This window comes from Lethenteron reissneri, chromosome 63 (genome assembly GCF_015708825.2).
Source record: "Lethenteron reissneri isolate LAM-NWPU_2019-01 chromosome 63, ASM1570882v1, whole genome shotgun sequence".
In the NCBI taxonomy this organism is placed as follows: Eukaryota; Metazoa; Chordata; class Hyperoartia; order Petromyzontiformes; family Petromyzontidae; genus Lethenteron; species Lethenteron reissneri.
In genome coordinates, this window is record NC_083841.1 from 5,969,818 (window position 1) to 5,995,885 (window position 26,068).

Sequence of the window (26,068 nt, forward strand, 5' to 3'; positions counted from 1 at the left end):
TCGTCATCATCGTCATCATCGTCGTCGTCATCATCATCGTCGTCGTCATCATCGTCATCATCATCATCGTCATCATCATCGTCATCATCGTCGTCATCGTCGTCGTCGTCATCATCGTCATCATCATCATCGTCGTCAAAAATTTAAATAGTTTAGTTTTCGTGCGAGCAGCCCACGTGACCAACGCTGGGCCTGCCCGCCGCTTACACACCGCTGTGTGGACAGACGCAGCAGTGGGTATCATTTGTGGGGGGCAGTGGTGGGGGGGGGGTTTATAAACTTACAGCCTCCACCTTTGGTTCATCTGCCGTGCCGGGAAATGGAATCGAACCGGCGACCTTCCAGCAACAAAAGCTCGACGACTCAGCCTCAACTGAGTACACCTGGTGCCGCGTGTAAACATCGCACGCTGGGGGAGACAAAGGCGGCCGGGCGTGGTGCTGGCCACACCACCAGCTCGTCGGCCACACCACCAGCTCGTCGGCCATTCACAGGCGCTGCCACTCGCTAAACGGCGCTCGCCCCAACAGCCCGTTACAGGCTACACGGCGGGTGTGGGGGGGGTGGGGGGGTGTGGGGGGGTGTGGTGGGGGGTGTGGGGGGGTACACCCTTCCCGCCACCACCTCCTCCCCCGAGACATCCGGCCTGTGCGGAGGAGCTCCGATTGTTTGTTTGGAAGAGCGGCAAAGATTCGATCGCGCTCGCCCGCTCGCCCGCCCGCCCGCTCGCCCCCCCCCCGCTCTCCCGCCCCCCCCTGCTCTCGCCCCCCCCGCTCTCCCGCTCGTCCGCCTGCTCGCTCCCCCCCCCCCTCGCCCCCCCCCCCTCGCTCACCCCCCCCCCACTCGCCCCGCCTGCTCGCCCGCCTGCTCACCCCCCTGCTCGCTCGCCCCCCCCCCCCCCCCCACTCGCCCGCCCGCCTGCCTGCAGCGCAACTGACCTCAACGACGCGTTTAAAATAGATTTTTTTTTTTATAATAAATACAGAAAATTCAAATCAAATCGCTACTCCTCTGGGTTTGCTCAAGACGCGCTGGCAAAAAAAATTGTAATCGGGGCGATGAATAAAAATGCGGACTCTGCGAGGCTGCCTGCCCGTGAAAGCAAATTGATAGTAAATCACAGTTGTTGTTTTTTTTATTTTAAACAGCACCGAGCTCTTTAATTCGACGGATTAATACGAATTCCAGCCCTGCGCACCGCGGCGCGCGAGCGTTTAATTCAATCGCCGTGCTGCCTTTCTATTTATTTTTTATTTAAAACAAACACTTTACACACCCCCCCCCGCCACCGCCGGCCCCCCAAAAAAACAAATTTGCGCTGCTCTCGCAGAACGAGCGGGAGGGCGATAAGGAGCCCTCGAAAATTACAAATCGGCAGCCGGCACGCGACGACGGCGAAGAAAGCAGATAACGACGATGACCCCATCCTCCCCCCGTCACCACCATCACCACCCCCCCCGTCACCACCATCACCCCCCCCCCCTGCCCCCCCCCCCCCCGTCACCACCATCACCCCCCCCCCTGCCCCCCCCCCCCGTCACCACCATCACCACCCCCCCCTGCCCCCCCCCCCCGTCACCACCATCACCCCCCCTCCCCTGCCCCCCCCCCCGTCACCACCATCACCACCCCCCCCTGCCCCCCCCCCCGTCACCACCATCACAACCCCCCCCTGCCCCCCCCCCCCCGTCACCACCATCACCCCCCCCCCTGCCCCCCCCCCCCCGTCACCACCATCACCCCCCCCCCCTGCCCCCCCCCCCCCGTCACCACCATCACCACCCCCCCCTGCCCCCCCCCCCCCCCCGTCACCACCATCACCCCCCCCCCTGCCCCCCCCCCGTCACCACCATCACCACCCCCCCCTGCCCCCCCCCCCCGTCACCACCATCACCCCCCCCCTGCCCCCCCCCGTCACCACCATCACCCCCCCCTGCCCCCCCCCCCCCCGCGGCTCCCACAAATGGAAACCCCGGTGCACACCAATATTGCCCGCTAGGCGGGACCCCTGCAGTTAATTTAAGCGCTTAAAATGTACAAACTTTTCACTTCCTAAACCGACTCAAGCGCCGGCCGTAGTTCAAAAGAGGGAGTAAGAGGAAGACAAGAATAAGACGCACGGGGGGGGGGGGGGGGCTGCTAGCACTAGGCCCAAACAACGCCAAGCGGCCAACAACAATCAGCACTCCCCAGAGTCAAAGAGTATCAGATCCATCTTCTTGGTTCTTTCGGTAAAGTCACGTAGAAGGGAAATAATAAAATAATAAAAATAAAACATAATGAAATACAATTCTCACGACGTTTCGGCCACAACGCAAGCAGCCGTCTTCAGGCGAAGAACAGGTCTGTCGAGGAGACAGCGTCTGAAAGGACCGAATGACATGTAAAAAATAATGTCTAGAAATATATATTTTTGTTATTTTTTTATGATAGAATATAGTATTGTCATCAGTATGACATAAGTATACCAAGTTTGCAGTCGATACCACATTGGGAAGTGGGTCAAAATTGAGTTGCAAGATTTGAGGATACAACAGACAGAGTGAGTCAAATAAAAAAAATATTAAAAGGTTGCAGCCCTGCAACAATTCTCACTCGTGCCATTGCCAGAGAGGACATTCAATACTCAAATAAATCATGTCAGCCGCCACCGCACGATATTCGCTCGCGAGAAGGCAGCCAACGACTGCCCCGAGCTCTGGCGGTCCCCAACATACGAAGATGTTGTCAGCCGAACGACGAGCAGCTTGCACGCACGCTGGGGAGGAAACCAAGTCACCCCGAGACGACCCCTACGCTTGCACGGGGGGGGGGGGCGGGACACACGACAGCTCTATCCCCCCGTTTGCCGCCCCGCATTCTGACGACGAGCCAGAGGTCGCAACCGGGTACTCGATACCCGTACTCTACCCGATACCCGGCTACCCGTACCCGGCACCCGTTTGCGACCCTGGTGCGGCCGGGTACGGGTAGGCCGTGAGTCACTGGTGAGTCACCGTTTGTCACTCATTTCCCAACGTCTTGTCTCTTCTCACAATTCAAGTTCCTAGAATCAACCCACCCGCGCCTGCAACATGGCTTCATCCCAGAGGTCGCAATCAGGTACCCGATACCCGTACCCTACCCGTACCCGGCTGGGTACGGGTAGGGTACGGGTACGGGTACGGCCGAGTACGGGTACCCGTTTGCGACCCTGGTGCGGCCGGGTACGGATATGGGTAAGGAATCAATGATGACGTCACCCTGCTGCTGCTGCTGCTCTATATAAGAACGGGAGACAGAGTAGAGCCTCACCATTCTGGCGAATTGCCCGATGATGCTGGATGCAATTACCAGCGAAACGTCGTACTACTCAAACATTGTAAATGTTGTGGTTTCGCGCATCAACACACCGGTGGGCTAAAGCAGTGAACTATTTGTCTTTTGTCAACGTGACACTTTTTTACTGATTGGCCGTGTCGGGTGGTGGAGGGTTACGACACATTTATAAATAACGCGATCTAAACCCTAAAACGTTGATTATGAATAATATTGGTCGCGAAAGCCTGCCGCGTGTTAAACTGAATCAAAACCCGTTTGCGACCCTGGTGCGGCCGGGTACGGGTAAAGAATCAAAACCCGTTTGCGACCTCTGCGATGAGCCAGGGTGTGCGACACTTCCTCGACCCGCCAACCCTCGCCGCTCGGCCGCACGTGCCCTCGTTAGCCAATCCCCGGCGCGCTCCTTCACGCGGCACGCGCCGAGCTGCCCACCGACCCCGCCGGGGCAGCGTCCGCCGCTCACCGTCATGCCGTCCGTGCCGTGCGGTAAATTACGTGGGGGGTGGAAGGAGGGAATGAAACGCACGCTCGAAGCTGGCGACGTTCACGCGGCGTGGCGCGGGGATCTTTCTGGGGCAGTGCCGCGGGGGGCTTTCCAGTCGTGAATAATGAATGAATTGGGAATCGTCCATCAAGGGCGATCGGATGCGTCCGTCGGGGTCTTAATTAAAAGCGAATTTGTTTGAGAAGGCACGTGACCTGGGAAAAATAGTAAATCCTAGAATAAATATGACATCGCGGTCAAGTAAATGATGACTTGCAATGACAAACATCCCCCGCGTAGCCTTCAACAGGCCGTAGGGGCAAGTGCGTTAGCGAGCACCTATGAAGGCCAGCACAGTGGCACACGAGGGAGTGGGTGGCCAGCACCACACCCGGCCGCCTTTGTCTCCCCAGTGGCGATGTTTACTACACACCGCACTAGGTACTCATTTTAGGCCGAGTCGACCTAGGGGAGGCCCAGGACCGGTTCAGATAATCGTCACCGGTGTTTGCCGTGAGCGGGAATCGAACCCGGGTGGCCAGGTTCGTAGCGCAGCATAGCACTAACCTGCTGCACTACCGCACACACACAGACACTCAGCCCCAAATACACAGAAATCCACACGTACTCACGCACACGCAACACACTCCGCTTATCTGTTTCGCAGATTTAGTTCAGACCGACTTTGCCACATATCTCACCTCGGCACATTGGCGACCGGTTGGATTTAAATTGCAAACCTTGCGCTTACGAATGCTCCTATTTGAGTACGACCGTCTGCTTTGTCAAACGCCAACTTTGAAGGTTCGCCGGGGCGGTATCGACGCCCTGAGATGGAACTCAAGTCCATCGCTCTTCCCCGCCAGGCGTTGCGCTAACTGCTGCGTCACTGCTCCCCAAAGACAAAGATCCCCCGTGTAGCCTTAACAGACTGTAGGGGCAAGTGCTGTTAGCGAGCACCTATGAAGGCCGGCACGGTACACGAGACGGTGGGTGGCCAGCACCACGCCCGACCGACCTTTCTCTCCCCAGTGGCGATATTTACACACCGCACCAGGTACTCATTTGAGGCTGAGTCGACCTAGGGGAGGCCCAGGACCAGGACGGGTTCAGATAATCGTCGCCGGTGTTGGCCGTGAGCGGGAATCGAACTCGGGCCACCGGGTTCGTCGCTCTCATCCCCGCCACGCGTTGACAAAAAACGCCGTCTAGAAAGGGATAATGCGTAGGGCGCAGGCTGGAAATTAATCAGAATCTTTATTTATCCTGGAGGAATCCGTTGAGCTATAAACCTCCCATTTTTTCACACATGTCCAGTCAGGGGCACGGGCGTCAGATCGTCACGGGCAACAAACGACGCGGCGGAAATATCAGCACACAAAGAGCTGTGGCTGCTACAAACCGATGTCTTCTGGGGGTTCAGGAAAAAACACGGAATTTCGGTGTCAAGCTAAGCAATGGCGCCACTGCGATCAGCACGGCGGGCTACGTATGGCGCGAACGAAGTTCAACATACATCAGCAGCAAGGCACTACCGCCATCCACACGCCACGCGTGCATGTCACGTGACCACCACATTACACGTGTGATGCTCTCAGCCTTATCTAGACAACCAACTCCAGAGATTTAACAACACATACACGTGTTCTGCTGCTGCTGCTGCTGCTGCTGCTCACGTACAGCAGGAAGACACCACCGCCACCCATTCGCCACGTGTGCATGTCATGTGACCGCCGCACGTGCAATTCTTTTCGCGAGCGGGTGGGTGGGTAACAAGTGAGCGGGTGGGTGAACGACTGAGCGAGGGAGCGCACTGTGTTGTGGTCGACCGAGTCTTCGACACGGGAGGGACGAGCCGCCGTGCGACTTTTGGCGTCGAGGGTAAACCATCGCCGCCGTAAGCAGAGCGACGAAGCGACCGCCCGCGAACGAGCGAGCGAGCGAATCGATTCCTGAGCGCCGGACTCACTCTCACTCACCCAGCACTTGCTGCTGCTGCTGCGGATTCTGGGCCCAGGGAAGGCTCGGGACGCCCGCCGTGGCCGCCGCGGCCACCGCCGACGACGGGTGGCCCCAGGGAGGGTAGGGCAGGGCGGCAGCGGACGGCGTCGTGGGAGGGGCGGCCTGAGTGGCGCCCGACGTCGCCGCTGACGCCGACGCCGCCGCCGCCGCCGTGCCCCCGCCGGCGCCGCGCGTCTGCTGCGCCTGCAGCAGGGTGAGGTGGTAGGCGACCGCGGCCGCCTGCTGCGCGAGCAGCCGCGGGTCAACGGCCACGCGGTTGGGCCAGGGCTGTTTGCGCCAGGCGCGGTGCACGTGCGGGGGGAGGGGAGAGGGTGGGCAACAGCAACCATCATCGTCACCATCATCGCCATCGTCATCGTCCTCATCGTCGCCATCGTCGCCATAGTCACAATCGTCGTTATCGTTTACAATCGTCCTCGTCATCATCACCATCATTACCATCGTCATCGTCACCATCGTTATTGTCGTCATCGTTACCATCGTTATCGTTGTCATCGTCGCAATGGTCACCATCGTTACAATCGTCATCGTCATCATTACCATCATCATTACCATCGTCATCGTCGTCATCGTTACCATCGTCATCGTTAGCATCGTTATCGTCGTCATCGTTACCATCGTTATTGTCGTTATCGTTGTCATCGTCGCCGTTACCATGGTCACCATCGTCACCATCATTGCTTACGGGTTACGCCGTGCATCCCGTGCGGTAACATCCCGGGCACCGTGCGGCGGGGTGCTCCCCCAGTGGCAGCTGTCGCGACGCGGCACAAGCACCATTTTTTACGATGAAACTATTTTTGTTATTTTACCACGTAAGGCCCACTGAGCTGATATACAACTATTTTCAGAAGCGACCTGGCCAACAAATGATAGCTCAACGAAGTGGCTCATCATTTGGAAACTTATAGCAGCCAAATACTCTAAACGCGTGTTACTAATGTGGAGGGGAAAAACCGAGGGACCCGGAGAAAAATCCACGCGACCACGGAGATAGAGACACGCAAACTCCAAATATACAGCAGCAAGCGTTAGGGTCAGGATCAAATCCACGACCTCCTGCATACCAGGCGAGGTAGTCAACATCTCCTAGCCACCGTGACATACACGAGAGAGAGACAGACACAGGGAGACAAGCCGACTCTCAATATACAGCAGGCATCAGGGTCGGGATCGAACCCACGACCTCCTGTATACCAGGCGAGGTAGTTAACATCTCCTAGCCACAGTGACGTACACGAGAGAGAGACAGACACAGGGAGACAAGCCGACTCTCAGTATAAAGCAGGTGTCAGGGTCGGGATCGAACCCACGACCTCCTGTATACCAGGCGAGGTAGTTAACATCTCCTAGCCACCGTGACGTACACGAGAGAGAGACAGACACAGGGAGACAAGCCGACTCTCAGTATAAAGCAGGTGTCAGGGTCGGGATCGAACCCACGACCTCCTGTATACCAGGCGAGGTAGTTAACATCTCCTAGCCACCGTGACATACACGAGAGAGAGACAGACACAGGGAGACAAGCCGACTCTCAATATACAGCAAGCGTTAGGGTCGGGATCAAATCCACGACCTCCTGCATACCAGGCGAGGTAGTTAACATCTCCTAGCCACCGTGACATACACGAGAGAGAGACAGACACAGGGAGACAAGCCGACTCTCAATATACAGCAGGCATCAGGGTCGGGATCGAACCCACGACCTCCTGTATACCAGGCGAGGTAGTTAACATCTCCTAGCCACCGTGACGTAGACCAGAGAGAGACAGACACAGGGAGACAAGCCGACTCTCAATATACAACAGGCGTCAGGGTCGGGATTGAACCCACGACCTCCTGCATACCAGGCGAGGTAGTTAACATCTCCTAGCCATCGTGACGTACACCAGAGAGAGACAGACACAGGCAGACACGCCGACTCTCAATATACAACAGGCGTCAGGGTCGAGATTGAACCCACGACCTCCTGCATACCAGGCGAGGTAGTTAACATCTCATAGCCACCGTGGCGCCCACAAACAAAAGCAGCACCGGCCTGTGAGTGGGCATAAGGCTGCCGGTTCAGGGCGGTGTTGATTTGCAGTTTTATCGCATTAAGGAATTTGCGGTGGCATCTATCTAATCTGATACATTTCAGGAACTGCAATTAATCGAGCACTTTGGTGCATCAGCAAACACAAAGCACTTCACAACTCATCTCAAATATTCCAAGTGCCCTGCTACAGCCCAGCCAAGACCCCCAGTGGCAGCTGGGGTGACTGCACTACCCACGGCTTCAGGCATGGATTACACTGGACAACACACTTTTTCTGGCATAAGGTATTCCAACGGGTTTAATGTAATTTTGGGGTGCTGATTCCAAATCAGTTTTTTTCTATCACATCAGGTTTTTGAGATATCAAATATTGCATTTTCAATAAAAACTGCAGAAGAAAAATATTAAATAAATGTGGATATCTACATAAAATGATATTATAAACACACTATCCTAAAAATACAGCACTATATTTGAACACTAAAGCAGTCACTGACTCGCAACAACTTGCAATCATAAGTGACAGAGTTAATTTCGGGTAAAATCAATGAAAATGGGGTATGCCGATAGCATAAAAATGAAGAATAATTTTCAGGAGGGTCCTGCTAAATTTTTGCAGTAGGTGGCGAGATGTTAACTACCTCGCCTGGTGTACAGGAGGTCGTGGGTTCGATCCTGACCCTGACGCCTGCTGCTGTATATTTAGAGTTTGCATGTCTCTCTCTCATCATCATCATCATGGTGACTAGGAGATATTAACTACCTCGCCTGGTGTACAGGAGGTCGTGGGTTCGAACCCGACCCTGACGCCTGCTGTATATTTGGAGTTTGCGTGTCTCTCTCTCTCTCTCATCATCATCACGGTGGCTATGAGATGTTAACTACCACGCCTGGTGTACAGGAGGTCGTGGGTTCGATCACGACCTTGACGCCTGCTGCTGTACATTTAGAGTTTGTGTGTCTCTCTCTCATCATCATCATGGTGGCTAGGAGATATTAATTACCTCGCCTGGTATACAGGAGGTCGTGGGTTCGATCCCGACCCTGACGCCTGCTGCTGTATATTTAGAGTTTGCGTGTCTCTCTCTCATCATCATCATCATGGTGGCTAGGAGATATTAACTACCTTGCCTGGTATACAGGAGGTCGTGGGTTCGAACCCGACCCTGACGCCTGCTGCTGTATATTTAGAGTTTGCGTGTCTCTCTCTCTCTCTCATCATCATCATGGTGGCTAGGAGATATTAACTACCTCGCCTGGTCTACAGGAGGTCGTGGGTTCGATCCCGACCCTGACGCCTGCTGCTGTATATTTGGAGTCTGCGTGTCTCTCTCCCCATGGTCGCGTGAATTTTTTCCGGGTCCTTCCGTTTTTCCCTCCACATTCAAAATCGACGTCACCACACATTTTTGAGTATGTGCTTCAAATTGCACGCGACGATAACCAACTTCGTTGAGCTATCAGTTGGGATGGCCAGGTCTATCGGCAAGCCGAACCCCCAGTGTGGTTCGTCACCCCACCCCCCACCCCCACCACCCCCACCACCCCCACACCCCCACACCCACCCGCCCGCCCGCCCGCACGTACCGACACGGGCATGGGCAGCAGGAAGCCCGGCGGGTACCCAGAGTGCTGGGGCATGCACAGCAAGCTGCCCGCCCCTCCCTGCGCCTCCAGACGCTGCAGGGGGCTCGGGGGGCCCTCGGGAGTACCCCCCAACTGCTGGGAGGGCGGCTGGGGCCCCTGAGCGAGCGGGGAGGCCGTGGGGAGGGCCCCGGCGGCGGTGTTGGCGGCGGCGTTTGCGGCGGCGTTGGCGGCGTTGACGGCGTTGACGCGCGATCCTCCGGGAGGGCTCGGCTGACCTGCGGCGGCGGCAGACGCGAAGACGAAGGGAACGGCCGACGAGGGAGCAGATCGTGAACGCGCGAAGTCTCATCGGCCTAGCGAGTAGCCAGGCCTAGCGAGTAGCGAGGCCTAGCGAGTAGCGAAGCCTAGCGGGTAGCGAGGCCTAGCGTGTAGCCAGGCCTAGCGAGGCCTAGCGTGTAGCGAGGCCTAGCGAGGCCTAGCGGGTAGCGAGGCCTAGCTGGTGGCCAGGCCTAGCCAGGCCTAGTGAGGCCTAGCGAGACCTAGCGGGTGGCCTAGCGGGTAGCAAGGCCTAGCGAGGCCTAGCGGGTAGCGAGGCCTAGCTGGTGGCCAGGCCTAGCCAGGCCTAGTGAGGCCTAGCGAGACCTAGCGGGTGGCCTAGCGGGTAGCAAGGCCTAGCGAGGCCTAGCGGGTAGCGAGGCCTAGCTGGTGGCCAGGCCTAGCCAGGCCTAGTGAGGCCTAGCGAGACCTAGCGGGTGGCCTAGCGGGTAGCGAGGCCTAGCGGGTGGCCAGGCCTAGCGAGGCCTAGCAGGTAGCCAGGCCTAGCGGGATGCAAGGCCTAGCGAGATACGCGGCTTAGCGGATAGCGGGGCCTAGCGGGTAACCAGGCCTAGCGGTAGCGTGGGCCAGCGGTAGCGCGCTCGCCGCTCGTTGGCAGAGGTTCGCGGGTCCGAATCCGGCAGGCCGGCCTGGTAAATACCGCGACGACGCGGCACAGCGGTAGCGCGCTTGCTGCAGAGCTACGGCCATCATCGGTTGCGCCAGTTCACTTCCTGCCTGCCACATTTCACGATCGTTTGTGGTTCCTCCTCCTGGCGAGTCGTCCTCTCTCTCCGAGAGCGAGTGAGCGAGCGAGTTGCCGTGCGGCGTTACAAGTTAACACGACAACCATTATCGTCGTCGTTGTTGCTGTTGCGTGTGTGGAACCCTCCCCCCGTGTTCAAACGTAGCGTCATGCGCGCGGAGTGCGGGTGATGAAACGCTCACCGACTTGGCCATTGGCTTGGCCGTGCGAGCTCTGCCTCTGGAAGGAGCTCTTGCCCTGCGGGAGGTAAACGGAAACACACGGCGCCGTTGCGCGCATCACGGGACGGTCCGTCACGTGCGTCACCCGTAAAGTTCGCGTTCCCATCGCCACCACGTCATCGGATCTACCGCGATTGTAACAGCTGTGGGGAGACAGCATACCGGGATGGTAGTAGGTTTTTACCCTTTAAACTGGTACAAAACTGACACCTTTATACAAGGCATCATGTTTGCAATAACCACAACACAAGCAGTCAAAATGCAAACAAAAAGAAACAACTCTGATAATGAAAATAATATGCACTGTCCTGGAAGTTGATTGGTTTTTGAGTTGTACGCCTTTTGGTGTCATCTGGTCCAACACCAATGGAGACTAGGATCTAAGGAAAGCTGTCTCGGGTGTGGACCAATCAGGAGGTCTCAGTGTAAATACCAGAATGATTTAGATGGCAGGGGGAGGGGCGTGCCAAGGTATGGAGGAATGAGTGACAGCAATAGGGAGGGTTGCTTCGGGGGATCACGAAAGGGCGACACCGGGGAGGGACGGAAAGGAGTGGAGGGGTGTGGGAAGAGCGAGAGAATGGACAACAGCGAAAAAGGCGGGATTTAAGAGAGGATTCCTCGACTTTATGAGTCCACAATCGATTATTATCATCATCGTTACCATTATTAGCATTGAAAGTCATCCACAAACCACCCCAGCAGCTAAAACTGCTGAAACTTCCCACCGTCCGGATTAGAAAGTCGTCGATTCTCGCAAAACAGTTTTCAATCAGCTTCCTTAAGAAGCCAACCCCCCCCCCCTGCCCTCCCCCCATATCTTCCACGGAACGAGCGTACAAATCGCTCCTACGTGAAGCACAACTGACGATTGCGATTGCTGTTCTTGTGATTGAGAACGGACACTAACGATCGAACGATCGATCTGTCGCGCGCTCGGTGATGATAACACTTTCCTGGCTCCCGCCCAGCGGGAAACTCGGCACACGAATCGCAAGACAGCAGCAGAGCCACGGCCAATCAACATCAATCAAACTCCGCCCCCCCCCCCCCCCCACCGTTGTAAAGATATGGCAACCGCTGTACTGTAGAGGCGATCGCGTGGATTTAACCGCAGCAACAAGTGTTTTCGGTTTAAGCAGGTGACTTTGTGATAAACATCTCCAAGACCAACGATGCTGTACAACTGTTTTTAGACGATTCATTTGGGCTTAAGGGAAAATCCATGAGTTTGATAATTGTTTTTTTACTCTTTTATCTGGCAACAAAACTGACACCTTTTTTTACAAGGAGTCATGGAATGCAAACAAAAAACACAACTCTGATAATGCATGCACTTTCCTTGAAACTGATTGGTCCACACCCGAGACAGCTTTTCTTAGAGCCTAGTCTCACATGGTGTTGGACGAGATGACGCCAAAAGGCGCACATTATCAGAGTTGTGTTTTTTGTTTGCATTCCGACCGCAGGTATTGTGGTCTATGCAAACATGACTCCTTGTAGTAAAAAATGTGTCAGTTTTGTTGCCAGATAAAAGGGTAAAAAACCAATTATCATATTTTGCTACTGGCAAAGGAGGTTCTCCAATGGTGATCCATGAGTTTGTTCCATTAAATGTCAAAATCACAGGTGTGCGGTTAATCCACAAATCGGCTAAACCGCACGCGGACAAATCGTGACATTCCCTGTCATTCCTATCTCGTCACACTACCCAACTCCCCACATTGGAACAAAACACAAAGACCATCCCCCCCTGCCACCCCACCATATAGCATCCTTGACAGACTGTTGGGGTCAAGTGCTGTTGCGAGCAGCACCGATGAACCGTAATTCCGTTTTTTGGGTTGGATGGCAAAAATATGAAAATGTGCCATGAAAACCCACCATCACCTGACACAGCCAATTCGTAAACAGAACGTGTCAATTTGTTACTAGTACAACACTAGTGTATAGTGTAGTGTATAGTGTAGTGTAGAGTGTAGTGTATAGTAGTGTATAGTGTAGTGTATAGTGTAGTGTATAGTGTAGTGTATAGTGTAGTGTATAGTGTATAGTAGTGTAGTATATAGTAGTATAGTGTAGTGTATAGTAGTGTAGTGTATAGTGTAGTGTATAGTAGTGTAGTGTATAGTGTAGTGTATAGTGTAGTGTATAGTGTAGTGTATAGTAGTGTATAGTGTAGTGTATAGTGTAGTGTATAGTGTAGTGTATAGTGTAGTGTATAGTAGTGTAGTGTATAGTGTAGTGTATAGTGTAGTGTATAGTAGTGTAGTGTATAGTGTAGTGTATAGTGTAGTATACAGTAGTGTAGTGTATAGTTGTGTAGTGTATAGTTGTGTAGTGTATAGTGTAGTGTATAGTGTAGTGTATAGTAGTGTATAGTGTAGTGTATAGTGTAGTGTATAGTGTAGTGTATAGTAGTGTAGTGTATAGTGTAGTGTATAGTGTAGTGTATAGTAGTGTAGTGTATAGTGTAGTGTATAGTGTAGTGTATAGTAGTGTAGTGTATAGTAGTGTAGTGTATAGTGTAGTATACAGTAGTGTAGTGTATAGTTGTGTAGTGTATAGTTGTGTAGTGTATAGTGTAGTGTATAGTGTAGTGTATAGTAGTGTAGTGTATAGTAGTGTAGTGTATAGTAGTGTAGTGTATAGTAGTGTAGTGTATAGTAATGTAGTGTATAGTAGTGTAGTGTTTAATAGTGTAGTGTATAGTAATGTAGTGTATAGTGTAGTGTATAGTAGTGTATAGTGTAGTGTGTAATGTAGTGTATAGTGTAGTGTATAGTGTAGTGTACTAGTACAGCACACCGGTGTGTTTGAGAGCCAAGCCACAACATTTACAATCGGAGCACGACGTTTCGCCAGTAATTACAACATGCTTCATCAGGCGACAGCCAGATTTGAGGAAAAATCCTTGGAACGAAACAGGAAGATTTCTCCACAAATCTGATTACGCGAAAAAACCTTACGAGTAGGCTGTGTCGGATGGTGGTGGGTTTTAACGACACATTTATATTTTTACGCGATCGAACCCAAAAAACCTGCATTATGGATGATATTGGTCGCAAAAGCGTCCGTGTTGTTAAAGCATCTACGAAGGCCGGCACGGCACACGAGGGGTTGGGGTGGCCAGCACCACGCTCGCCCACCTTAGTCTCATATTCTTAGGTTTTTTTCGGTAAAGTCACGTAGGTAAAAAATTTAAATTAATAAAAGTTAAATAAAAATATTTTATACAGCTATCGTGCTGTGACGGTTCCACCTGAAGACGGAAGCTTGTGTTGCCTCCGAAACGTCGTGATTTTTATTTTATTTTTATTTTACTTTTATTAATTTTAATTTTTTACCTACGTGACTTTACCGAAAAAACCTAAGAATATGAATCCTTGCAGTCACGAAAGCTTCAAATCTAGAATTAACACCTGTGTCTCCCCCGGGCAGCGATGTTTACACCCCCCCACCAGATACTCATTTGAGGCCGAGTCAACCTAATGGTGGGCCTGCGACCGCTTCACGTATTCGCCGCTGTTATTATCGGCCACGAACGGGAATCGAACTCGGGTCCCCGGGTTCGTGGCGCAGCGCGAGATCGACTCCACAACCGCTCCCCTGACACACACACACACACATGCTCGACTTTACACCCCAGGAATTCCATCACCACAAACACAAACACAGACAGACATGTGTCCATGGGTCACCCTCCCATCTAAATGACAATTTGATGCCGAGCTGCACAATATTTCACAACTTTCACTCGCAATGACTTTTCACATCCATCATTGGAAAGATGCTATTAACCATGTAAAAAAAGATTTAACTACACATTTGTACTATCTTATTTGACAGGTACTTTTCTACTTTACCGAGTGTTGACATCCCCAGCGTTTAACAGAACTGCTTTTTTTTATTTGGATTCTCAACCAACATCGGATTAGGTCGAGGTACACCGATTGTTTTCTTGCACACATTGACGACGTTGACCAATTGCTCTTGTAGCCCCACCCACCACCCCCACGTTCCATTCTCTGGTCACAACATTCAGAGAAGCCCCTCCCCCCTAACTTGTATTTAAGTGCTGGTCTTTTGGAATTTTCCTCACTTGATGCAATAATTTTAACTGTGACGGTCCCACCTGATGACGGAGACTTGTGTTGCCTCCGAAACGTCGTGATTTATTATTTTATTTTACTTCCATTATTACTTTTATTAACTTTTAATTTTATTTTTTACCTACGTGACTTTGCCGAAAAAACCTAAGAGTATGAATCCTTGCAGTCACGAAAGCTTCAAATCTAGAATCCATCCTTTGTAACTTTTACACGAGTGCTACATAGTTGCCCTACATCTGTTTAATGTTTCTGTAACGTATTGCATTCCATGCTACGATCGGTTTCAATATTAGTCCGCGCCAGACGACTTACGCTGGAGGGAAATGACTACATTAGCGTCGATTTACGTTTTTGTTCTATACGTTCATTTTCTCATACAACACAGTTGCTTTCGCTTGGTCTTTTTAAATCTTTTTATTCGCTTCCATCACTGTACAGGGACTCCTCTACTCACAAACAAGTTAAGTTCCAAAGGTCTGTTCATAAGTCGATTAATTCGTAAGTCCAACTTTACTCCTGTCGATTCCAAACGTGTTCAATGGCGTGTACACTAAACACGGGGAATGGCTTTAGAAGTTGTATAATCTCCTGCAGATGTAGATGCCACTGGTTCTTCATGTTCTGCAGATGTAGACACCACTAGTTCTTCATGTTCTGCAGATGTAGATGCCACTGGTTCTTCACGTTCTGCAGATGTCGATGCCACTGGTTCTTCACGTTCTGCAGATGTAGATGCCACCGGTTCTTCAGGTTCTACAGATGTAGATGCCACTGGTTCTTCGTGATCTGCAGATGTAGATGCCACTGGTTCTTCACGTTGTTAAGATGTAGATGCCACTGGTTTTTCACGTTCTGCAGATGTAGATGCCACCAGTTCTTCATCTTCTGCAGATGTAGATGCCACTGGTTCTTCGTGATCTGCAGATGTAGATGCCACTGGTTCTTCACGTTCTGCAGATGTAGATGCCACTGGTTCTTCACGTTCTGCAGATGTAGATGCCACTGGTTCTTCACGTTCTGCAGATGTAGATGCCACTGGTTCTTCACGTTCTGCAGATGTAGATGCCACCGGTTCTTCACGTTCTACAGATGTAGATGCCACTGGTTCTTCGTGATCTGCAGATGTAGATGCCACTGGTTCTTCACGTTGTTAAGATGTAGATGCCACTGGTTTTTCACGTTCTGCAGATGTAGATGCCACCAGTTCTTCATCTTCTGCAGATGTAGATGCCACTGGTTCTTCGTGATCTGCAGATGTAGATGCCACTGGTTCTTCACGTTCTGCAGATGTAGATGCCACTGGTTCTTCACGTTCTGCAGATGTAGATGCCACTGGTTCTTCACGTTCTGCAGATGTAGATGCCACTGGTTCTTCACGTTCTGCAGATGTAGATGCCACTGGTTCTTCACGTTCTGCAGATGTAGATGCCACCGGTTCTTCACGTTCTACAGATGTAGATGCCACTGGTTCTTCGTGATCTGCAGATGTAGATGCCACTGGTTCTTCACGTTGTTAAGATGTAGATGCCACTGGTTTTTCACGTTCTGCAGATGTAGATGCCACCAGTTCTTCATCTTCTGCAGATGTAGATGCCACTGGTTCTTCGTGATCTGCAGATGTAGATGCCACTGGTTCTTCACGTTCTGCAGATGTAGATGCCACTGGTTCTTCACGTTCTGCAGATGTAGATGCCACTGGTTCTTCACGTTCTGCAGATGTAGATGCCACTGGTTCTTCACGTTCTGCAGATATAAATGCCACTGGTTATTCACGTTCTGCAGATGTAGATGCCACTGGTTCTTCACGTTCTGCAGATGTGGATGCCACTGGTTCTTCACGTTCTGCAGATGTAGATGCCACTGGTTCTTCACGTTCTGCAGATGTAGATGCCACTGGTTCTTCACGTTCTGCAGATATAAATGCCACTGGTTCTTCACGTTCTGCAGATGTAGATGCCACTGGTTCTTCACGTTCTGCAGATGTGGATGCCACTGGTTCTTCACGTTCTGCAGATATAAATGCCACTGGTTCTTCACGTTCTGCAGATGTGGATGCCACTGGTTCTTCACGTTCTGCAGATGTAGATGCCACTGGTTCTTCACGTTCTGCAGATGTAGATGCCACTGGTTCTTCACGTTCTGCAGATATAAATGCCACTGGTTCTTCACGTTCTGCAGATGTAGATGCCACTGGTTCTTCACGTTCTGCAGATGTAGATGCCACCACCGCCGTCTATTGCGACTCGATTGAACTTACGACTCTCTGTCCGAACACGCCACTCGACATACAGGGACAGGTTTGTTCGTATCTCTGAAAGGTTGTAAGTCCAATGTTCATAAGTAGAGGAGTCCCTGGACTGTATTTTAGTTGAGACTCCTATCCTGGTCTCTTGAGTTCTCACATGGGGGCTACGGTGGCTAGGAGATGTTAACTACCTCGCCTGGTACGCAGGAGGTCGCGGGTTTGATCCAGAACCTGACTCCTGCTGTATATTTGGAGTTTGCGTGTCTCTCTCTCTCTCTAATCATCATCAGGGTGGCTAGGAAATGTTAACTACTTCGCCTGGTGCACAGGAGGTCGCGGGTTCGATCCCGAACCTGACGCCTGCTGCTGTAAATTTGGAGTTTACGTGTCTCTCGCTCTGTCTCCTCCCGTGGTCGCGTGGATTTTTCTCTGGATCCTCCGTTTTTAAATCCTTTATATTAAGTTCACTTGCTTGCTTGCTTAGGACCGTGCAAATCTTTCGGTCGTTTTTTAACCCACTTCCCGTGATCCAATGGAGCTGACATTTTCCACACAGACTCGTTGTGCGTGACAATTAATGTTCGTGAAAATTTTTTTCCAAAATTTTACACTTTTTAGGACAAAAATATGATATTTAATTACCAATTGCTTAATGCTGCCATGCAATCATCTGACCCATAGGTGGCAGCCATCTCAAGCCAGAGGACGAGAGGACTCTAGCCGCCACGCATATAAAGGATTTATAGTTAAAAACTTTGTTTTTATGGGTTATACTTGTTTTCCCCTCCACATTTAGAATGGACGTCGCGTGTTCAGAGTATTTGGCCACTGCTATAAATGTACGCGAGATAATGACAAGCCACTTTGTCGAGCCATCGTTTTTGTGGAGCTCACAGTGGGCGGGAGGAGGGGGGGGCCTCACCTGGTAAAATAACAATAAAATATCGATTTAAAGCTTTCGTGACTGCAGGGATTCATCTTCTTGGTTCTTTCGGTAAAGTCACGTAGAAGGGGAATAATAAAATAATAAAAACAAAACATAATAAAATAATTCTCACGAAGTTTTGGCCACAACGCAAGCAGCCGTCCTCAGGTGAAGAACAGAGCTGTTGGAAAGAAAGCATCATTCAGGAAAGAGAGCGTCATTCAGACGCTGTCTTCTCGACAGACCTGTTCTTCACCTGAGGACGGCTGCTTGCGTTATGGCCGAAACGTGGTGAGAATGATTTTATTATGTTTTATTTTTATTATTTTATTACTTCCCTTCTACGTGACTTTACCGAAAGAACCAAGAAGATAAATAAAATAGTTTTCAAGAAAATCTACCCCACTCAACTCGCACCCAACGCACCGCTCGCAGACGGACGCACCGGGGCTTACGCGCCAACAATTTCACCGTCGGTTGATCGAGCCGCCAATAACAATGAGCTACGATTGACCATCACTCGCCGCTTTGTTGGCGCGGGAATAACGCCACCGCGCGCGGGCAAGTTATCACCGCGCGCGTTTACGACCGCCGTGCGGTACGCCTCCGCTGGAGAAATGAAATAAAGTGCGTGCGGATCGTACGCACGCACACGTACGTGTACGCACACGTACGTGTACGCACACGTGTACGCACACGTGTACGCACACGTACGTGTACGCACACATACGTGTACGCACACGTACGTGAACGTACACGTACGTATACGCACATACGTGTACGCACACGTACGTGTACGCACATACGTGTACGCACACGTATGTATACGCACACGTACGTATACGCACTTACGTGTACGCACACGTACGTATACGCACACGTACGTATACGCACATACGTGTACGCACACGTACGTGAACGTACACGTACGTATACGCACATACGTGTACGCACACGTACGTGTACGCACACGTACGTATACGCACTTACGTGTACGCACACGTACGTATACGCACACGTACGTGTACGCACACGTACGTGTACGCACACTTATGTGTACGCACACATACGTGTACGCACACTTATGTGTACGCGCACGTACGTGTACGCACACGTACGTGTACGTACGCCCAACTTCTTTCGCACCGTACGTGGCCGACCGCGGCTAATCGAAGGTGCGCGCGTGGGGGGGGACTAGGTGGAGGGTGGGAAGGACAAATTAAACGCAGTAAAAGCAATTTTAAAGAAATTAGTTTGTCGGTGAAGATGATTTGCAAGTGCATCGCTTTCCCCGTGTTGTCTGTACCCCCCCATCAATCAGGACGCGACGGGTACATGCGGCCTCTGTCTCTCCATGCCTGTGGCCGCGCGGATTGTTCTCCGGGTTTTCCGGTTTTCCCCTCCACATTCAGAATCAACAGTCGCGCGTTCCCGAGTTATTTGGCTACGGTGGCATTCAGCGCGACGTTGAGCCGCGATGCTGAGCTACCGTTCGTGGCCAGGTTCGCTTTATAGCTTGGTGGGCCTTACCAGGTAAAAGAAACATGCCCCGGGCCCTTTCGTTCTTGCGTACCGGCAACAAACAAAAAAACTTCTAAAAAATATTTGACAAACACTAAAAAAGTGCATCGCAGCTCCCAGCGGCTTCCTGATATCGGAAGGAACAGCGTTCCGGACACGGCCGCAGACGCGACGCATCTGAAAGGGACGAGCGACTGCGAGTGACCGTCTTGTGCCCGATGGCCAGCCAAGAGGGTTGGCTTTGCTCAGCAAGCTGCCCAGCAAGCTGCTCAATACGCACGACTTAAGCGAGCCTCAGGGGGGCTCACTTGCCCGTGCGTGCCCCCCCCCCCACAGCACCTTCCATCCCCCCACCCAAACCCCTTCCTTTCATTCCGTTCTCCGAGCGTCGCTCCACGCGGCGTGGGAGCTTCCTCCCGGAAGGAACCCAACCGAGCGGCGAGCGGCGGGCGACCGACTCACGGTTCGAGAACGGCGCCCGCGGAAGTGGACATTGCAGAACTACCCTCCCCCCCCCTTCCCCCCTGGTCCTTCCTTCGAGCGAACTCCTGCAGTGTCACGGGGGTGGTGGGCGGCACGTTCCCACCCACCCTGCCGCCGCTGTGACCACCGACGTTCGTAGCGTGGCAGCCAAACCGATCTTTTTTATTCTCTCGGTTGGGATTTAAGCAATAACATCATTGGGGGGCGGCGGGGGGGGGGGGTTATGCGGTCATTGGTCACTCGGCTGAGACCATTACCTCACTAGACACGAGAGCCTGCTAAAGTCACGTAGAAAACTAAATAAAAATCAAACGATAATATAACTCGACGTTTCGTTTGCAACACAAGCAAGCATCACCGAGACAAACACGGCTTCTGTTTGTCTTGGTGATGTGTGTCGTTGTGTGTGTGTCTCTCTCTGCACGTGTGTCTGCCTCTGCTGTCCCCGTGTCTGTGGTTTATCGTTCATTCTTACCTGATGATGGTTGCTTGTGTTGCAACCGAAAGGTCGTATTATTATATTATTTGATTTGATTTTCTACGTGACTTTACCGAAAGAACTAAAGAGTAATTCCTGCACTCACGAAAGCTTCGAATCGAGTATGAGAACCTGGTTAAACTACAAATTCAGTTCATATCAGAGTCCATGGCTCTGTATGTCAGTCTACGGATCTCTATGAATGCCTACGGGTCTCTATGCAGGTCTGTGGGTCTCTATGTGAGTCTGTGGGTCTCTATGTGAGTCTGTGGGTCTCTATGGGAGTCTGTGGGTCTCTATGTGAGTCTGTGGGTCTCTATGCGAGTCTGTGAGTCTCTATGTGAGTCTGGGGGTCTCTATGCGAGTCTATGGGTCTCTATGCGAGTCTGTGAATCTCTATGTGAGTCTGTGGGTCTCTATGTAAGTCTACGGGTCTCTATGTGAGTGTGTGGGTCTCTATGTGAGTCTGTGGGTCTCTATGCAAGTCTGTGGGTCTCTATGTGAGTCTGTGGGTCTCTATGTGAGTCTGTGGGTCTCTATGTGAGTCTATGGGTCTCTGTGTGAGTCTGTGGGTCTCTATGTGAGTCTGTGGGTCTCTATGTGAGTCTATGGGTCTCTATGTGAGTGCGTGGGTCACAGCGTGAGTCTGTACATCTCTACGTGATTCAGTGGTAGCTGGCCTGAGACTAAATTTTTCAGCGAAACAAAAGTGGGGTTTTTTAACAGGTGAGGCACCCTGAGCTATGGAGCTCTTTTTCAAGAGCGACCTGGCTATCGCAAATGACGGCTCAACGAAGCGGCTTATTCACGGGGACATTTATAGCAGCCAAATTCTCTAAACGCACATTGCTAAATGTGGAGGGAAAACACGGAGGGACCCTGGGAAAAATCCACGTGGCCACGGGGAGAGAGACACGCAAACTCCGAATATACAGCAGCAGGTGTCAGAGTCGGGATCGAACCCACGACCTCCTGTACACCAGGTGAGGTAGTTAACATCTCCTAGCCACCGTGATGATGATGATGATGAGAGAGAGACACGCAGACTCCAAACATACAGCAGGCGTCAGGGTCGGGATCGAACCCACAATCTCCTGTACACCAGGTGAGGTAGTTAACATCTCCTAGCCACCGTGACGATGAGAGAGAGAGAGAGAGACGCAAACTCCAAACATACAGCAGGCGTCAGAGTCGGGATCAAACACCAGGACATCCTGTATACCAGGCGAGGTAGTCAACATCTCACCACTTCACATAAGGACCCGGTTTAATCACGGTCGGGCAGCTGACCCCTCCCCAGATCCAAACCCAAGGATCTTCGCAGTGCCAGCTCAACTCTCTGACCTCCAAGCCACCCAGCCACCTTGGCCCAAGAAAAAGATTCGAATTTTTTTTTTACATTTTCAAGGACGGCCAGTGGTATGCCAACTCCTAAGAGGATGCCAGCCTTTAAGAGCTCCCGGACAATGCATCATCTGGGCGAACCGTTAAAACGTTTCCCCCCCGGACGGACCGCAAGTAAATAGCTCAGGTGTTTTTATTGGTTCAAGATTTATGGTCGCCCGCTGTTAATCAGAGGCGAGGAGGCCCCTAGCCCTGTGCAAGCCACGCCCAGTACACGGCCCACAATTCCTGGCTCCCCCCATGTGTCCCGCCCACCCGCCCAGCCCGCTCAGCCCAGCCCGCACGAATCCCACGATTAAGATTCCGTTTAAACATTCATGGGGGGGGGGGGGAGTGGAAATTTACAGGACTGCCATCAATGGGCTGCCGGATAAAGGCCTCGCAAACCACGTCGCTCGTGGGCGGAGGGAGGGGGGGTTGTTGGACGCACACTTCACCAAGCTTGTCAGATGACGGGTCGGTGCAGATATCACGCAACACTGAATGTTGAAAAACTCAGAAACTGAACTATAAACTATTTTCATTATTCTACCGCAAGGGGTTGGGAACATTTTTGACTGGGAGAGCCATAAAAGCCAAATATTTCTAAATATATTTCATTGAGAGCCATATAGTATTTTTAACGTATAATAAATTAAATATGTCTTACTTTTAATGCGACTTCTGGTGCTGCGTGGTTTTGCTGATGGCCTTGTAGTCTGCTTCGTACGTGGTGAGGTTGAGCTTCGTGCAGGCGTGACCCGTGAAATTTATCTTCAAAACTAATTTCTGTTTACTTTAAAATGACACAGTATTATTAAACAATATCACAAGTATTTTAAAATCAGTTCCAAACTGATTTTTTATTTTTTTATTTTTTTTATTTTTTTCAACTCAAAATTGTCTGGGAGCCATATGCTGTCACTGGAAGAGCCATATATGGCTCGCGAGCCATAGGTTCCCGACCGCTGTTCTACCGGGTAATGCCCACAGTTCTTGATCACAAGCGACCGGGGCGATCACAAGTGATAGCTCAACGAAGTGGCTTCTCATCACGGTGGACATTCGCAGGAGCCAAATAACTCTAAACGCACACAGACTGTAAATGTGGAGGGAAAAACCGGCAAACTCGGGAGAAAAATCCACGCAAACTCAAAATTTGCAGCAGGCTTCGAGGGTCGGGATCGAACCCACGACGTCCTGTATACCAGGCGAGGTTGTTAACATCTCATAGCCACCGTGATGATGAGAGAGAGAGAGACACGCAAACTCCAAATATACAGCAGGCGTCAGGGTCGGGATCGAACCCACGACCTCCTGTATACCAGGCGAGGTTGTTAACATCTCATAGCCACCGTGATGATGATGAGAGAGAGACACGCAAACTCCAAATATACAGCAGCAGGCGTCAGGTTCGGGATCGAACCCACGACCTCCTGTACACCAGGCGAGGTTGTTAACATCTCACCACCATGGCGATTTGATTCTCCTCTGCTGCCCAGCCATTCGAGCTGTCAGAGTTGCCTGCCCCTGTTCAAGCACCAGGTTCAAGATCTTCCTCTTTCATCTGACTATGACCGACTGTTTTTCTCTCCCATAGACACTCACAGAGACCCCAAAGACTCAACAGTGAGACCCACACACTCACATTGCGACCCACAGAGTGATACTTAGACCCAGAAACTCATATACTCATAACCCTCTCATATACTCACATGGAGACTCACATGCTCGCATGGATACCCATAAACTCACATCAACTTACACAGAGAGCCATAGACTTACGGAGACTGCCAGACTAACAGAAACTCATTCTCTCACACCGAGACCCACAGACTTACACTGAGACCCACAGACTCACACGCAGAGACCTATAAACTCACTTGGAGACCCAGAGTGATACAAATACCCATAGATAAATATACAGAACCATACTCTCATAGAGACCCATATAGTCACATGGAGACTCAGACTCAGAGACCCACAGACTCACACAGACCCATAGATTCCTCACACAGAGACCCATAGGCAGACACAGAGACCCACAGACTTCTGACGCAGAGACCCATAGACTCGCACAGACCCATAGATTCCTCACACAGAGACCCATAGGCACACACAGAGACCCACAGACTCACACAGAGAGACCCACAGACTCACAGAATCCTCTGAACGATACCCACTGTTTACATACAGCATCTTGAGATGCGGTCTCATTTTTAACCGACGTATGAAATACACAACGTACCACGGGTCTATGGCTCACTATTGCGAGGCTGTGAGTCTCGGCATGAGTAAGGATTTCCACGCGAGCCTACGGGTCACACCCGTTCCTGTGCAGCTCCACGAAACACATCGCACGCACGGATGTCAGCCGTGGCCCGGGAATATAACTCAGGTGGCTCGGTCTCAGAGGTCGCAAACGGGTTTTGATTCCTTACCCGTACCCGGCCGCACCAGGGTCGCAAACGGGTACCCGTACCCGGCCGTACCTGTACCCTACCCGTACCTGGCCGGGTAAGGGTACGGGTATCGGGTACCCGATTGCGACCTCTGGGATGAAGCCATATTGTAGGCACGGGTGGGTTGATTCTAGGAACTTGAATTGTGAGAAGAGACAAGACGTTGGGAAATGAGTGACAAACAGTTACTCACCAGTGACTCACGGTCTACCCGTACCCGTACCCGGCCGCACCAGGGTCGCAAACAGGTACCCGTACCCGGCCGGGTATCGGGTAGGGTAGCCGGGTATCGGGTAGGGTACGGGTATCGGGTACGGGTAGCCGGGTATCGGGTACGGGTATCGGGTAGGGTACGGGTATCGGGTAGGGTACGGGTATCGGGTAGGGTACGGGTACCGGGTATCGGGTAGGGTACGGGTATCGGGGGGTACCCGGTTGCGACCTCTGCTCGGTCTGCAGCGCGGTGCGATAACCACCGACTGCTCTCCTCCTACGGCGTTCTTACCTGGTAAAAAAATAAAAATAGTGCAACTTCCACCTTGCATGACAGTGCCTTGCTAACAACCCCCACGCAGATCAATAAACCAATCCTGCCACTGCATGCAAATAAGAACAGCGGTGGGTGGGAGGACGGTGGCAACGGTCGCGCTGGCTCACACCAACAAAAGGACCTCGGGTTCAATACCCGACTGTGGAGCCCATTTCCCTGCGCGCCATTTGTGTCGGCCTTCTCCCCTGTCCTGTGCGGGCTACCTCCGGGTTCCCTCCGGGTATACACGGGATGGTTTTTTACCTACGTGACTTTACCGAAAAAATTCAAGAATATGAATGCTTGCAGTCACGAAAGCTTCAAATCTAGAATACACAGGAGGGTCGTGGGTTCCATCCCGAACCCCTGTATATTTGGAGTTTGCGTGTCTCTCTCTGTCTCTCCATCCCTGTGGTCGCGCGAATTGTTCTCCGGGTTTTCCGGTTTTCCCCTCCACGTTCAGAATCAACGTCGCGCGTTCCCGAGTTATTTGGCTACGGTGGCATCCTGCGCGATGTTGAGCCACGATGCTGAGCTAACCGTTCGTGGCCAGGTTCGCTTCGTAGCTTGGTGGGCCTGACCCGGGAAAAGAAACAAAAAAGAGCGAACAGTTTTAGTATCTTCTTCTTGGTTCTTTCGGTAAAGTCACGTAGAAGGGAAATAATAAAATAATAAAAATAAAACATTATAAAATACAATTCTCACGACGTTTCGGCCACAACGCAAGCAGCCGTCCTCAGGTGAACAACAGGTCTGTCGGAAAGACAGCGTCTGAATGAATCTGTTCTTCACCTGAGGACGGCTGCTTGCGTTGTGGCCGAAACGTCGTGAGAATTATCTTATTATGTTTTATTATTTTATTATTTCCATTCTACGTGACTTCACCGAAAGAACCAAGAAGATGAATCCCTGCTGCCGTCACGAAAGAAGCTTTACATCGAAGTTTTAGTATCCGTCTGTTCCACAACGCCGCGACGACGTTTGCGCCACACAAAAGCGCAGGAGCAGGAGGCGGTGCAAACAGCTGCAGACCCCGGGGCCGACAGACCCGATGCCACAAGCTGTCCCTCGTCGCATTCGATTAACTCGGACACGGAGGAGCTTTGCATTTAGATTTGAACACGCGCGCGCTTGTGTGTGTGTGCGTTTGGGGAACGGTGGTGCAGTAGCGGTTAG

At 51.7% G+C, this 26,068-nt stretch overlaps 1 protein-coding gene across 1 annotated transcript in view; it reads right to left on the minus strand.

The window, feature by feature from the left end:
- Positions 1-26,068, minus strand: part of LOC133358825 (probable helicase with zinc finger domain) — a 99,788-nt gene that overhangs the window by 3,820 nt on the left and 69,900 nt on the right. Inside the window, exons 22-24 of the mRNA XM_061577272.1 lie at positions 10,716-10,770; positions 9,453-9,727; positions 5,785-6,094 (exon numbers count right to left, since the gene is read on the minus strand). Coding sequence (XP_061433256.1) covers positions 5,785-6,094; positions 9,453-9,727; positions 10,716-10,770 — 640 coding nt within the window. The remainder of the gene's footprint in view (positions 1-5,784; positions 6,095-9,452; positions 9,728-10,715; positions 10,771-26,068) is intronic.